Genomic DNA, 16283 nt, shown 5'->3' with positions numbered 1-16283 from the left:
GCTAATGTCTCACTAATAACAGCCATTTGAATCACCTCTTGACACCTGCTGACTCTCTCTCTTCCGTTCTCTCTTCACTTTATTCACCAGGCCATTCTGGAAGCCCCTGACCGACAGCTGACTCTAAACGAGATCTATAACTGGTTTACACGAATGTTCGCCTATTTCAGGAGAAACACAGCAACATGGAAGGTAATGTCCCATCAGATGAAAAGTCGATCTATTTTGCACCATGGACGTCTATAATACTTTGAGATATATGTTAGCATTCCTATTCATCATAACGGCAATCAACAAGCGTTGTTTTGCACCAAAACCCTTCCAAACTAAGCATGAAATATTGTACTGCGGTGATTTGTTTTTACAAATTTATTTTTATTTTATTTTATTTATTCATATATTTAATACCAAAAAATTCTAAAGTATTGAAACATTTGACGAAATTTTTCCATTGAATTAAAATATATCATCTGAACAGGCCTTTATACCTTAAATCTTAAGAAACCATCAGTCTATAGCAGTCAATGTTTAGAAGAGCTTGCTTACCTCCTGGCAATGACTCACAGACATAAAAACAGAGCAACGGACACAATCCTTTGTTCAACATGACCCAAACAACAATAAATCCTCCCTCCGTGCCAATGGATACAGCGGGTACAACAGAGATACGGCCTTCTGTAGAGCTCCAATAACAGTGAGGTTATTAATGACGCCTGGCATCACCCAGACAGCCATGTTATGAGCTGGCCATTCCCAGATCTGTTTTTCTTTTCTTTTCTTTTTTGGTGTCCTGATGTGCTCTCCTCATTGTTTTGATTGTGTTATGTGGCGTCAGCCTGCCTACTGGTGTTTGGTAGGTGGGAGCAGGAAGTTCAAGTCCATTCGACCTCATTTCCTTTGCACTCTGTACTAAACTTCACTAAAAAGAGGCAAAAGACTCCCTAAAAAACTGGAAATTCAATCAGTCTTTGCATAGCCAATGGCTGCCTGCTGTTTCTATGTATATGCATATGCCAACACAGTTTCTGTATTATCAGTCTATGGGCACGTAGCATTGCAACTCTTATCAGACCGTTTAATTTGGGCTGGTTGATTAGCATGTGCCCTGCTGGTCCGGAGCCAGTTGTGTATCAGCTCCACATCTCCTGACCAGCTCCGACATGCCACAGTCCACTGGAGCCCGCTACAGGAGCGCAGCTCTCCCCTGTGAACCAGCTGCTGTCATACTCCTCCCTCCACCTGTGTGTGTGCTCCACCCCAAGCTTTGATGTCCAATCAGCTGCTTTAACCACACGACGCTCGCTTTACTAGAGCCGATACTAGGCATCAATGAATGCATGAATGGGTGTTGAGTCTGCCTAATTTAATCTCTTAATATTATAAAGTGAACTCTATTTCTTTATTTTCCATTTATCTGCCTCATTGGTCTGGACAAACTTCGTAAAGCAAATTTAAATAACAGAAGTTGAACCAAAGTGCTGTACAAATTAAGACTAAAATTTAAGCCTAATAGGAAAAATTCATTATAGTGAAAAAAAAAAAAAAAAAAAAAAAAAATTCATTTACATTTTTTTTTTAAATGTCATAATGGTAAATTTAGTTGGTTATGCATGGTTATTGAATAAGAGATTCTATTATTATAATATTTGTTATTATTATTATTATAACTTTTATTCAATAACCATGTTTAACTTATGTAAATTTGCTTTTATGAAATGTTAATGATTAATTATAATAATAATAATAATACTATAATAATATTAATAGGAACTCTTATTCGGTAACCATATATTTAACCTTCCTAAACTAAACTTCCGAAAAAAAAATGAATAATAATAACTCAACCTTTTTTTTTTATCTAAGCATACCTTTATGAACATGTAGTAATATTATTATTATTATTATTATTATTATTATTATTATTATTACTACGTTCATAAAGGTATGCTTAGATAAAATGTTAAACGTATGGTAATTGAGTTATTATTATTATTATTATTATTATTATTATTATTTTTATTATGTGAATAATAATAACTCAGTTACCATGTTTAACATTTTATCTAAGCATACCATTATGAAATTGTAATAATAATATTTATTTATTAATAATAATAATAATAACAATAATAATAATAATAAGTAAGTGTTTTAGGTAACACTTTATTTTACAGTGTCCTTGTTACGTTACATATGTTAAATGTACTTACCATAGTAATAACAGTAAATTATGCATAATTATATACAACTAACCCTCAACCAAATCCTAATCCTACCCTAACTCTATAGTAAGTACATGTAGTTAATTAATACTACTCAGTACTTAAATATATAATACACTGTAACAATGACACCTTAAAATAAAGTGTAACCGTGTTTTACTTGCACATTATTAATATGTTTAACGTATCTAAACTTACCTTTATGAAATAAAGTCTCTCTCTGGTCTCTCTCTCTCTCTCTGGTCTCTCTCTCTCTCTCTGGTCTCTCTTTCTCTCTGGTCTCTCTGGTCTCTCTCTCTCTCTCTCTCTCTCTCTCTCTCTCTCTCTCTCTCTCTCTCTCTCTCTGTCCAAAGTGAAAAGCAGACCGGTCATTAAAGGCCTGGGCCGACCATGTAACCGTTCCATTTAGCTGGCCATCTCCTCATCACCCTGCTTAACCATTCCCCTCAGAAAGATGTGCTAATACATCCCTCCTTTCCCAGCACCTCCCATCCACCCCATCCCCCTGTGGACTAGGAGTTTGGCAAGGTGCTGTCAGGCCGAAGAGAGGAAACGGACACCGCGTAGAGTAGATCTCTCTCCTGTCAGTCTGTCTCCTCATTAGCCATTCACGTGGCCTACAGCCTGGAGCCTGGGCTTAGGAGGTGCTGCCCCACATTCAGACAACACTGGCCCAAGGCTCATTTGTGTGCCTGAGCCTCTGGAGGGGAGGAAGTAGGGAGAGAAATGGAGAAGGTGAGGTTAGAGAGGGACCCAAGGCAGCTGAGGGCACAGAGACAGAACAGCGAGCTAATAGTCTTGAACCGCAGCGGCACCCATGAGCAGTTAGTGAGCTTAGCCAGTGAGAGTTGAGGGGAAGGAGGTGAAAGGGGCAGGAATATCTTTAACAACTCATTTCACTTTTATGAAATTTAACAATTAATGGATCCGTCTACTTTTCCTCCTCCACCTCCTACTGTACATTTTCTCTCTCTCTCTCTCTCTCTCTCTCTCTCTCTCTCTCTCTCTCTCTCTCTCTCTCTCTCTCTCTCACTCTCACTCACTCTCTCTCTCTCTCTCTCTCTCTCTCTCTCTCTTTCTTTTATTTTAATAACTGCACATTCTCACTCGTCTTCCTCTCTTGCTAGTCATTTGGCCCGGTATTAAATATAGAAATGGAGATACATGTTCTCCGGTGCTCTTAATGGCCATCTATATTTCATGAAAAGTCAGGTCCGGAGAGTAGGGGGAAGTCATTGATCAGTTAGAGGGCAGCTCTTATTCACAAGATGGACACCAGCTGGGTCATTCTACAAAACTGCTGCTGTTTGTGTAAAATGACTTGAACAATGAAGGGCTGATGCTAACTTTTACTGTTACTATAAACATTTTTCTACAAATCTCCTTGCTGTATTAGCAAAAACAAATTAATTTTGATGAAAACTAAATATATGAAGCTATATATATATATTTTCTGAGACTTCTTTAAATAAAAAAAAAGAATATATATATATATATATATATATATATATATATATATATATATATATATATATATATATATATTCTTTTTTTTTATTTAAAGAAGTCTCATATGCTCACTGAGGCTGCACTTATTTGATCAAAAATACAGTAAAACAGTCATATTGTGAAATATTATTACAATTTGAAGTAGCTGTTTTCTTTTTAATTTATTCTTGTGATGGCAAAGCTGAATTTTCAGCATCATTACTCCAGTCCTCAGTGTCACATGATAATTCAGAAATCATTCAAATTTAGTGCTCAAGGAACATTTTATTATATGATCAATGTTGAAAATTGTTGTGCTGCTTAATATTTTTTGTGGAAACTGTAAAATATATTTTTTTTGTTTTTACTATTATTTAATATACCACTTTTTAATGAATCGAAAGTCCAAAGAATAGCATTTATTTGACATAGTAATCTTTTGTAACATTATAAATATCTTTACTGTCACTAAACTTTTGAATGGTAGTGTATATACAGTATAATACTATACTGTATATATACAGTAGATGTGGAGATATTATAGTATTCTCAGTCTTCCATTAATTTCTCCATTACTTTTCTGAATTTCACAGTTGTAGTTTAAAAATGATCATGTATTTGAAGTGGGAAATATTTGTAACCCACACTGATCATTTCTCTGTGCCTTATTCTTGTAAAGAATATTAAAGTCTGATTTTATTTATTTTTCTCAGTGGAGGATTTATACTGATGTCTGCACGACATATTTAATTTTGCTGGTACACTTGTACTTCCTTTTGTATGAGGCTACAAATGTCTATGGCCTTGGTGTCCCTGGCAGACTGTGTAGTTTTTAAGCCCCCTGTGTCTGAGATTTGCTTTCTTAATACACATTCCTGGTCCAATGAGAGATTATTTTCAAAAAAGTTGTTTTTTATCAATATTGCAAAATCTGAATATGTTTCACTCTGGAATGAAAGTAAAATGCATTGCAAATACCATTTTAAGCTATACAGTATGTACTGTACGTCACTGTCGCTGTTCATTTCTTGGCTGAGATGGTGAAATAGTGACCATAGTGTCGCTCCTCTTCATGTGGGCACAGTCACCAAAATAACAGAGACCCGTTTGACATACGCATCACGCGTGCCATCTTTCTAATATAGCCACCACCCCTCCAGTCACTCATGCGCTCTCACTCACACACACACACACACACACACACACAGCCAGGCGGGCATTTTGTTTATGTCTGCAGAGGCTGACCCCCTTTAAATTGCTGCTAATGTTTTAACTGGGAGAATTAGTCTTTCATCACGGATGGGAATGCAAATAAAATCGGTGAGGTGGCAGGCTGAAATTGGGGTCATACTCATTTGCAAAACTAAGCATCATCGCTCCTGCGCGGGGAAATTTATTCAAAGAAGGGAGGCCTCGCCTGATTATGGCACTTGTAATTATGGTTAGGAGTGATTCCGGCATCAGCAGTCCCTCCCTCATGGATTCGGGGGGAAAAAAAGAGTGCGTCGGAAAAAATACACAGGATTTAATTATACACGAATTAAAATTGGTAATGAAATTGGGCATGAACAAACTACAAATAGCAGATGAAAAGGAAGGGACCTCCCTTGGGGGTGTTATTCTAGATAGTGGCTGATTAGTGAAATTTAAAATAAAAAAAAGCAGGGGGTGGGTTTGCTGATGGTGGTGGGGGGATAGGGCGCATCGTTTCTTATTTTTTTTTGCATTCAAAGATGGAGGTTTTTTTCAAACTCCCACTGTTATGATGGTGTGGCACCACATTGTCACTTCCCCTTGGTAGAATGTGCACTTAATTGGTTGTGTGTGTCTGTGAGATGGTGCGGGCGGGGGAACGGGGTTCGAGATGGAGAGATACGCTCAGTCGACATGTCCCCCGTCTGAGCCGTACAATCTTTTGTGCTCATCATCACGTGCGCTCTTTTAATTAGAAAGCAGGTATAAGATTTATGCCATTATTAAAGGCTGTTTATATCAGGCCTCGCTATAATTGCATTTTCAGCAATGACAGCGACGCGGTCGCGATTCTGCTTAAGATACCTATGGTGTAGAATCATGGCTGGAACGTGAAACTAACTTACTACTTTTTGCTCTCTTGTCTTCTCTGTATGTCCCGTCGCCGTCACCTAGAATGCTGTTCGCCATAACCTGAGTCTGCACAAGTGCTTTGTGCGGGTCGAGAACGTCAAGGGTGCTGTTTGGACCGTGGACGAAGTGGAATACCAAAAGAGGAGACCACCAAAGATGACCGGGTACGTAGACTCACATGGGAAAACGGGATAGTTCACCCAACAGTGAGAATTCTGTCATTGTTTATCACTCTTGTGTTGTTACAAACTACTACGGCCTTTTATGAATTTCCAGGGCATTTAATAAAAGTGAATGGGGACTGGTTTTGTCAAGCTCCAAAATGATCATAAAAGGACCATAAAAGTCATCTATATACGACTCGTGCACTATATTCAAAGTCTTCTGAATCTATACATCTAAAAATACCATATTTCCGGTATTACGAGAGCACTGCATATTTTATAACTTATAACCATATTTCATTAAGTGATAGAATGTTAATATACTTCTACATGGTCAATACTCATTATAGATGGGTATCAGGGTAACAAACATAACAAAATAATGCAATAATTAACATTAATAACTAAATAACATAAAATCTATCACAAATGTATCACACCCTAATGTACATTACTGATAAAAAGGATCAAATTAAGATTATTTATATAAAATATAATGTGTAATATATGGAAATTTATAGTTTTTACTTCCAAAAACCATAGTAAAATTACATACCATGTAGTTTTTTAGCAAACAAACTGAAATATATTCACTGTTCACTAAAAACTCTGCTCCGCTGTAGTTCTTAAATCAAATATGGCATCTTCCGGCAAGTTGAGTCAGGTTTGAAGTGAGTGACCAATGATATCATTGATATCAAATAGATGTGCTGCCACTCATGGCTCGCTTAAGAATTTCTGTAGCTCTACAGACTGAAATAGGAGCCTGTCCGAAGTCATACAAATCACAATAACCTGCGAAACACTGGATTAAAAGAGCACTCTTTAAGTGTAGACTATTTATTGAGTGGAAGTCCCAAAAACAGGCTTTATTCCTGTAGCTAAAGCGTGAGCTTGTAGGTCTGCTCTGTAAGTGGGGCTGTAATCGTTATTGGCATGTATGATTACCCTAATGGGCTTCCCATCATTACCCTATTACTGACTCTCTAGTCAAAAGCACAAAGGTCTCTTTTGTGCCTCGCCTGCTTGTGTTTGGAAGTGCATGCGTGTGTGTGTTGGTGTGCCTGTGTGTTTTTCCCGTCTGTGTCTACACTGTTTAGGGTACATTGTGAGCAGATGCACAGCAGAAAAGCGTGCCTGCTTGCATTTGTACAAACAGATGTTACACGCCGTCTCGAGCTCTGCCAGAGAGACGACGGCAAATTACCCAGCCGACGGCCTGCCCGCCAGATTTCAGCCCTGTAGCGCACAGACACAAAAGCGAACAAACAGTAGTGTGTGTGTGCAGGTTATGCTGTGTCAGAATGCATGTGTTACTCCCTATTGTTTAACTTTTCTATTTATCTTGTGTAAATAGAATAGTGCCTCAGCCTTTTTCATGGGTTTAGGAGCTTTTTTAACAGACTCTGGTCAGCTCGTAATCCACACGTGTACTTAATCTTTCTTCTTCTCCTTCTCAGAAGTCCCACTCTTGTGAAGAATATGATTTCTGGGCTGGGATTTGGCTCCCTTAATGCCAGCTATCAGGTAAGCACGTGTGGTTTTTCAGTACATCAAATCAACATACAAACCTTATACATTCATCCACACACACAATGGGGAAAATGATGGGGAAATGAATATGATTTACATTTTTTTTTCTAGTTACTCTATTCTCCCAAATTTGTGTTGATTGAAATATTGAACGTTTGATTGTCTGACTTGTGAGAGAATCGTTCTTTTAAGTCGTTTAATTTGTCAAACCAGTTCAGTGTTCAAGGATTCATTAGCAAATCGGTCTGATTTTATATTTGCATTGAAAATAAAGTCTTTAAAGTCGTTTCTAAATATGAATATACATTTTTCTAGAGGTCTAAAAATATTTAGTTCGCTACGCAATGCCTTGGATAGATTACCATAGTGAGATCTGAAATGAGTGAATCTTTCTTTTCAACGAATTAGTCTAAAGGTTTCGTTACATGAAGTGATTTTATACAACTGAAAAAATCCTGGATAATTCATTCCTCGGAAAGTGTGGGAATCCTGAACAGATCAGGCCAGATGAAGCGCGCAAGGGCACTGATAACAATTTCCTCTTCTAATTAGCTGCTTCTCCCAAACCTCCTCCGTTCTCCTCCCTCCATCGCACACGCGCTCCCAGCCAGCCATATGTGATTTATAGCGTCAAATATTTGTCAATGAAGGTCACAGCATAAAATTAGTGTCTGTCCTAGAAAATCCATCTGAAACTCGCGACTCCTGTCTCCGCGACTCCTGTTCTGAGCTTTCAGAGCCTAGCTGTGTGTTTTTCCCAAGAACACTGTGTGACGAGACAGAGATGGATCTGGGAGGTTAGCCTTTTTGTGCTTGCGTCCTGGTCTGGGTGTGTGAGCGTGTGTGGCGCTCTGTCAGGTCTGTGCCCATCCATCTCCTCACAGGACAAGCAGTGTCAGCGGCTGACAAACAAACAGCCCAGCTAATCACGGGCCAACACACACACAAACACACTTCCACCGCCCTGGCCCAGTTTGTCCCGCTCTGACCCCACAGGCCATCTCTATGGAAATGGAACTGCTCATCCTGAAAAGGCCGCACATAAACTAGCCTTTAACAAAAGAGCAGACACACAGTGTGCACAACAACGCCCTTCCAGAGTGTGAGAGAACTGTGGCTCTCCGTTTTCCGTTTGTAATTCCTCGAGTGTGTTGTGTGTTTTAGTCTGGTATTCTAAGCACAATCTCGCCCGTTTAAAAGTGACTCAGCCTGGTCATCTCATTAAACAGGCGTTAAGCATGTTTACCTATTAAATCTGTCTGTTTTTGCCACTTTCTTAAAAAAATGTTGGTGGCTCCCTGTTAATTATAGTTTAAAGGGGGGGAAATTAGCCTTTATTTAGTTCACATCAGCTAAACCTTGCGTGACCCTGATCATCTTTCTCGCCACCACCCAGTCTCAACAGAATCAGAATGAATTTCCCTCAAACTCTTTCATTTCGCCCTCTCTCTCTTTCTCTCGACGGCATATTTTCGGCAGTCACGACAGTTTGGATTGGCACGAACACCACAGAATTTTCAGTTCAGAAGTGACTGTATGGAGACGAAGGAAACCAACCAGAACCGTTTCCGTTCCGCTTTTCCTCATGTATTAAAATATCCATATGCATAGTTGTTTATGTAGATTTGTATGTAGTAATATGAATTTAACATTTACTTACATTGATTTTTACTTCTAACATTACTTCTGACTTGGAACTTTTTTATTATAATTTGTTACTTTTTTTACTTTTTTTTTTTTTTTTTTTGCAGTTTATAGATTTATACCTTCAAAACCAGGACTAAAAAGTATATCTGGGGTAGTATTTTTTATTTTTTTTAAACGGAAGTAAAAATAGCATAAAAAAATAACTACTATAAAGTAATCCAAAAGATAATGTAATGAATGCTATTATGTAAAATGAAGATATTTCAGATTATTTTAATAATTATTATTATTATTAATTAATTTATCACTCAAATGATTATGCTGATAATGTAATTTGTAATGAAAAATTATATTATTATATATAATTATATTTGGCAATATTACTTAATTAAAAAAAATATATTAAATAATAAACCGTAATGAGAAGTATAAGCATTTTCACTAAAGTTTTCAGACTTTTGGACCCCACTTTAAGGGAAAATACATTTTTCCCTTAAAAAAATAGTTTAAGCAAAAAGCTGAAAATTTAAGATTTTTAAAATTGTATAATACACTATAACATATCTCATGTCCTAAAGAGTTTTAGAGGTGTTTTCGTTTGAGCACGTGTAACAGGAGCGCGAGTCGGTGTGTCGGTGTTTCAATCGGGCCTGTTGCATGGAGGCGAGGAGACCCCTAGTGGTCACACAAACTAACCTGCTGCTCCACTGCCACCAGATTTCTCTCAAAACATACAGATTGCATCAATCCAGCCAGCACATTTATCAAAACCAAAGAAGACTTAATAATATGTTTTTAAAAAAAATCAATAAAATGACACACTTCCTCTGAGGATGCTAACTGTGAAAGTCACCATTGCCTGTATGGGACTTTGTGCCTAAGTACACCTTGCAGTCATCTATATTCACTTAAAGACCTTTCAGACCTGCACCACCATCAATGGCCATCCTTATGACTTTAGAGCAACATGTCCATCATTGAATCTCTCTTAGCTTTCCATAGAGACTTTATACTTCCATTTTGTGTGTGCAGGCTGCACTCGCAGAGAGCAGTCTTGGTCTTCTGAACAGCTCCACCCTGATGAACAGCACAGGTGCGAGTCTCAACATGCTGCACGTCGGCCACGATGATGTCAGCAGCACTGTTGAACAAGTCAACAGTAACGGTAGCTGCAGCCCGGGCCTCTCTCCGCAGCAGTATGGGTAAGACTATAGTCAACTCACAGCCAGCTGTCTGCCAGTGCCTTGATATGTAGTGCACGACTTCATTTATTACTGAATAAAGCAATAACCTAAAGTTAAAGGTTGTTTTAGTTTTTATCAAACAACAGCAATGAAAAAAATAATGAATCCATTTTTTAATACACAACTTTTCCAAAATTTGGCGTTTTTTGTTGTTGTTTGTTTAATTATTGTTTGTAGTTATTGCTGTTTTTTGTTGTTTTTTAAAGAAGTCTCTTATGCTCACCAAGGAGGAATTTATTTGATCAAAAATGCATATCAAATTGTTTCAATTTAAAATAACTGTTTTATGTTCTAATATATTTTAAAATGTAATTTATTTCTCTGATGGCAAAGCTGAATTTTCAGCATCATTACTCTAGTCTTCAGTGTCACATGATCCTTTAGAAATTATTCTAAAATGCTGATTTTCTGCTCAAGAAACATTTCTTATTATCATCAATGTTAAAAACTGAAATATTTTGTGGAAACTGTTATGCATTTTTCAGGATTCTTTAGTGAATAGAAAGTTCAAAGGAGCAATATTTACTTGAAATAGAAATGTTACAAATAACCATTTAATGCATTGTTGCTTGAAAAAAATATTACTGACTCCAAGCTGTTGAACTGTAGTATATATAATGTATTAATGATACAAAGAATCACAATAAAAAAAAAAAATTAAAAAAAAATGTATATATATGTATATGTATATGTATATATATGTGTGTATATATATGAAAGGCGCTATATAAAATATATTATATATTTTTTTTTTTTTTTTTTTTTTTTTTTTTTCTTCCTTAATGAAATCTTAGGGATTATATTACAAGTTATAATATGTACATTTATATATTTTAAAGCAATTGAAAATTGAAAAAGTGACATGTTCAAAAAGTGTTGCATATTTAAAGGTTAATCTCTAATTTGATTCATCTTCCTTTTATAATCTTAATAAAGACTGACTTATTGTGTGTTACTCTGTCTCAGACACCAAATCCATGTGAAAGAGGAGCCAGCTGAGATGGAGGAGGACTGCAGACCCGTGTCTCTCATGGCAGCTGTCAATCAAAACCTGAGCATGCCTGGTGACGAGCGTGACATGGAGGAGGAGCTTCCCACGGAGGAGCTGGAGTAAGAAGCGCTGATGGAGGCGGAGCTCACTGGCCCGACCGCTCCCTCATATTCAAGATGTTCAAGATCAAGTGAGAAAACAAAGATACAAAACCAACTACAACTTCAAAAACCAAAACAGGGTTAGACCTCATCTGTTCACAATGCAAAAACACACGTCTCCCTCCCCACCACCCCCCCTTGATTTTTTTTGTTTGTTTCCTCAGTCAGTACCCTCGAAATGGCCCTTTGAGCAAGTGCGTTTATGTCCTCCTGTGTTTGAAACATGGTCTGATAGAAGTATGGACCAGCGTATCTAAAGCTACTGAGGGAAAACTGACGTCAGTATACACACTTAGTCTTTTTTTTCCCCCAGAAGTCACTTGAGGTTTCTCTATTTTAAGTCTTTTTAGCTTTAATTTTTATGTTCCTTGGGCCTGAGAACACTGCTTTTCTATGGGATAAATACACAGCGGTGATTTACCTCAGAAAGATGTTCACATGCCTGACAAGAGAGGGAAAAGATGCCGAACACACATCTTCGGAATGACTTCTGCTTTCAACCGGATTTTTGTACTCGTTCAAAGGGGATGCTGTAAGACTCAGTAACTTTGCGGTCACACAGATAAATTCACCACTCTTGACAAAGGCAAAGACTGAAACAATACAAGCTGAAAAGACTGGCAACGGCATCCCTGGCCACCTGACCAACTCCTTTTGTTTCGTTTTTCGTTTTTCGTCTCCCTTACATGACTGGACTGGAGATACAGGGGACACGTTCTGTCTCGAGGCGGTGTTAGCCTCCACGGATGCTTGCGCTGTCCTTATCTTTATCTGATGGTATCCACAAGAATCTGCCAGAACGTGCTTTTCCCCCCTCACTCTTTGTCAGACTAAACGTAGAAAATGTTGCTACCCCCAAAAAAGGCATATTTCAGGAAAAGGAACTTTTTTTTTCTGTTGTTCTCTTGTGGTGCTGTTATGACAGCCAGACTGACATGAGGCTTGTGGAGGACCGGCTCAGAGACTTTATTGACTGTATTGTTGATTATAATATGTGTGCAGTAGCTTTCGATTTCGTTTTACTTTCATAGTCATTTATTTCTTTAAGGATCAACATTTTTCATTGTGATGTAATTCAACTATTATATGTCTTCTGTTAATGATTGTTTTTGTTTTGTTTTGTTAAATCATCATTCCAAATAGGGGTTACGTTTGGGAGAGAAGTTCCAAAATCCTTATTCTACAAACTCCACCCCCAAAAAACATTTTTAAAAAAAGTCCAAAACGTATCCTAGCGTTAGATCACACGTAAATGAGGATAGCACTTAGCGTTAAGTGAAAACTTCCGAAACAGAACCACAGATGAAATCTAACGTTAAATACCACTCGAACATTTCTATAGCAGAGAGAAGCTGAAACTAAAGAGGTGGAATACGCATTGCAGGGCTCCCTGTAAGATCCTGAAAAACTTTACAGGCACTCATATCTCTCTTTTTTCACAAATTTGCTTCATTTTTTGGTTTATTTTGAATTTTTTTATCTTATTTTCCCAGATTTGCGGCATTTCCTTCGTTCGTTTCAGAGTTTTCTGTAGTAGCCGGTTGATATCAGCTGCGATACAAAATATTGCTTTAACGTAAAAGATAACACGGTCACGGAATACCTCAGACCACAGTGTTTGCCCCCTCTCGCTGTTATTACAAAGGGGATTTGTACTGTGGCTAACCAATATAGTGACTCTCTCATTATCAGTTCAAAGTTCTATAGTTACTAGATATATAAAAGTTATTTGCAATTCACTGTGTGAGTAGAAAGTGTCTGATTAGCATGTGAGATTTTGCTTTCACTGAACTATAAAAAAAAACTTTTCTCAGTAGTGCCATGCCAAATTGCGAGTTTTAATTTAATATATGTTAGTTTTTTTCCCCATTTTACTTTTGTTACAGGTAACCAAAGAGATATTTAGTAAACCAAAAAAAAAAAAAAAAACTTTTTTTTATTTATCATTTCTTCTTCTTAGAGAACTGGCCAAAAGAACACAAACACGTCATTTGAATATTTAATTTATCCTTTTTTTTTCTTTTTTTTCAGTTAAATCATTTGTTTTTTGACTCACTGACACTACAGAGCATTCCAAAAACCAAAGTGTAAAATGCAAATTTTTTTGTTGTTTAAAAAAGGAGAGAACTGTTTTAATATAAGTTAACCTAATGAGTTCTTAACACTACATATGTTTAAAGGCCAAAAAACAAACCGAAAAGGAAACAAAAAGCAAAAAAAGCAGTATTAACAAGCCTCTTGCAGTTCCTTAGCTAATGTACAAAGCACTTACGATCTGAGAAAGGAAGCTCTCTACCCCATCTTATGCTCAGGCGATTGCAGTGTTGAGAACGCAGTCTTCACCGTCTAAGATTGCAAAGGACTTTACATGCAAATGGCACTTGAATAACAGTTGATGTACTTCGTGACACTAGAATCCAGTAGCAATTGCTCAGCATTACGGTTTACTTCAATTACCAGTATTTCACAATAAAACGCAATTCAACGAAAACCAAAAAAAAGCAGGCAAGCACTTGCTTGTTGTGCTTACCCTGCCTGTTGAACAGTATTATTTACCACACTAATAAGCGATGGCTTATAGGGACTCAGATCGTTTCAAACACAACAGGAATCATTTTAAGTTCTGTTCAAGTAATTATTTCCCACTTTTTTTTATGTTGGAGGATCTTTGACGTACCTGGTCACGCGAGACCCGTGTATTCATTTCATACACGCCTTCGAAACACCTACAAAGAAATAAAACCAAAAATAACGCTACCTCCTTTTAAAAACGATTCACAAAATAGATAGGCCAATGAAAGTCACCTGTAGTCATTCAAAAGGTTTGAATCCCTTCTAGTTTTTCATTCATCCACAAAATAATAATAATAAAAAAACCATGCGTTGTCGGGAAAAACCAAAATATGATTCATAGCTGTGAACGGAGCTTGTCGATTCCTCTCGATTCCAAATTCATTAGCATGAATGGAAACAAATAAACGAGACACAACGGGGAAAAAAGACGACTACCTCTCCACCCCCTCCTGAAAAAAAAAAAAAATGCTGAGTCCTGTTAAGTATGAAGCATTAAGTCGTCAACATATTTAAAAGGGTCTACTCCAAATCACATATTCCCCACTTTAAGTGATCTATTAGCATAGTGTCTATGTACAGGTCCTCTGTGCGGAGGCTTAATTGTGTGTTCTAATTCCACATGCATAATGAGAGGCCAGGCCAATGAGAGCCATCGAGCTGGCCGGTCATTAGAGCGTACTCAATGGGCCAGTCAGTTGGGTGTCAGAAATGATGATAGGCAGAATGCATTAACGCAGGCCACTCTTGCACGGACCCCACTTCCCAATTAATGCAAAGTGTAGCTTCGTGACGGCTGTGGAAAAAATAGCACACACACACACACGCCATCCCAGAGAGATCATCACGCTCCTAGTAAAACAGGCCTTTATTTTTACCGCACGACAAAACCAAAATATCCAAAGAGAAGCATCAAGCTTGTGCTACAAGAACTGAGGATTGCGGAGGAATTGAAAAACTCTCACAAATGAATTGCTGCATTCACGAAATGGACTACAATTGTGCTTTAAGGTACATGTGTAAACAAAGCTGTTTTGTAAGATGTGGACTGAAACACATCCGTGGTGATCGCCATGACTCCTTTGTTACTTTTACGCGAGTTGTAATGATGTATTATTGTATATTACCGTTCGGCTTAGCTGCTCTCAAGGGCATTCCCTCTTTTTCGTGTTTCATTTACTTGTTTTCTTTTGGCTTTTATTTTTCCGCACCTGTTTTTTAGCTATTGTAAAGTTTTGAGCTCAGAATTCCTATACTGTATTGCTTATGCTAAAAGTGTATGTATTTATCATATTATGTGCTGCAGGTATCATGGTTAAATTTTGTTTTCCTTTTTTTCCCCCCAGTTTTTCTGTCATAAAACGTCTGGGACGATGATTCTTTTTTTTTTTTCTTTTTTTTTTTTGTGTATTATCTCTCGAAAAAAGACAGATTAAGAGTTAGATAAGTGGTTTAGGTAACACACCTGTTTGTATATTTATCTTAGCTAGGTCTATTTTGATACTTTTTGTCTCTGTAGTGCATTTATGCATTTTTAAGGAAAAAAGAGAGAAAACAAACTAAAAAGTTGAACTCATTGTGAAATGATACCTCAGAAGGACTTTTCTCAGAAGACAGGACCAAAACTTCAGAAAAACAGTGAAAGAGAAAAAAAAAAACATTGTAGAAAAAATGTGTAGCCCTCTCTTGCTTATAAGAAAGAGCAACTTTAAGGTGTTTTTTTGTTAATTATTGGTCCTTTAGGTGCCAATATGTGTACAGACTCCCTTTAAAGTCAACTCATATTTACCATGAGCACTCAAAGCTGTCTCTCATAAGGCAATAGCGCTCCAGATCTGTACAGAAAGTCTCTGAGAAAGTGCATGGATTGGCTCTCTTCAGCATAACTGGGTGATAATGTCGACTGAGAGCGTCTTCCTTATATTTTCAGACTTTCATGCAGGCTATTTTCGACCACTGTTTGCCATTCGCTGTGAACTTGGTGTGGCTTTTCCACTGTAGCATACCAAATAAGATTGTGAAAAGGCTTTTAGAAATGCAGTTCATTTTCAGTGACCACCAAAGGGATTGTGGATAGACTTTTGTATTCTGAATTGATCAAGTCTGCCACAACTGTAACCAAACTAATGGCTGACGTAGGTGACGGCGGTATTTTA

The 16283-nt window shown here is 37.3% G+C and overlaps 1 protein-coding gene across 4 annotated transcripts in view; it reads left to right on the top strand.

Annotated features, from left to right (window-relative positions):
- The window catches only part of foxp4 (forkhead box P4), a 126503-nt gene extending 112217 nt beyond the window's left edge, over positions 1–14286 (top strand). For 3 of the 4 annotated variants that reach the window (XM_084100112.1, XM_084100110.1, XM_084100109.1), the window contains 5 exons: positions 91–192; positions 5859–5980; positions 7441–7507; positions 10193–10362; positions 11371–13468. In XM_084100112.1, coding sequence (XP_083956238.1) covers positions 91–192; positions 5859–5980; positions 7441–7507; positions 10193–10362; positions 11371–11518 — 609 coding nt within the window. In that variant the 3' untranslated portion in view covers positions 11519–13468. Of the gene's footprint in view, positions 1–90; positions 193–5858; positions 5981–7440; positions 7508–10192; positions 10363–11370 lie in introns of all 4 variants that reach the window. The other variant, XM_084100111.1, reaches the window with a different exon arrangement.
- Positions 14287–16283: the final 1997 nt, after the last annotated feature.

This window comes from Abramis brama, assembly GCF_963993115.1.
Source record: "Abramis brama genome assembly, chromosome: 23".
Classification (NCBI taxonomy): domain Eukaryota; kingdom Metazoa; phylum Chordata; class Actinopteri; order Cypriniformes; family Leuciscidae; genus Abramis; species Abramis brama.
Note: the sequence above shows the minus strand (reverse complement) of the source record. Positions and strands in the feature narration are given on the sequence as shown.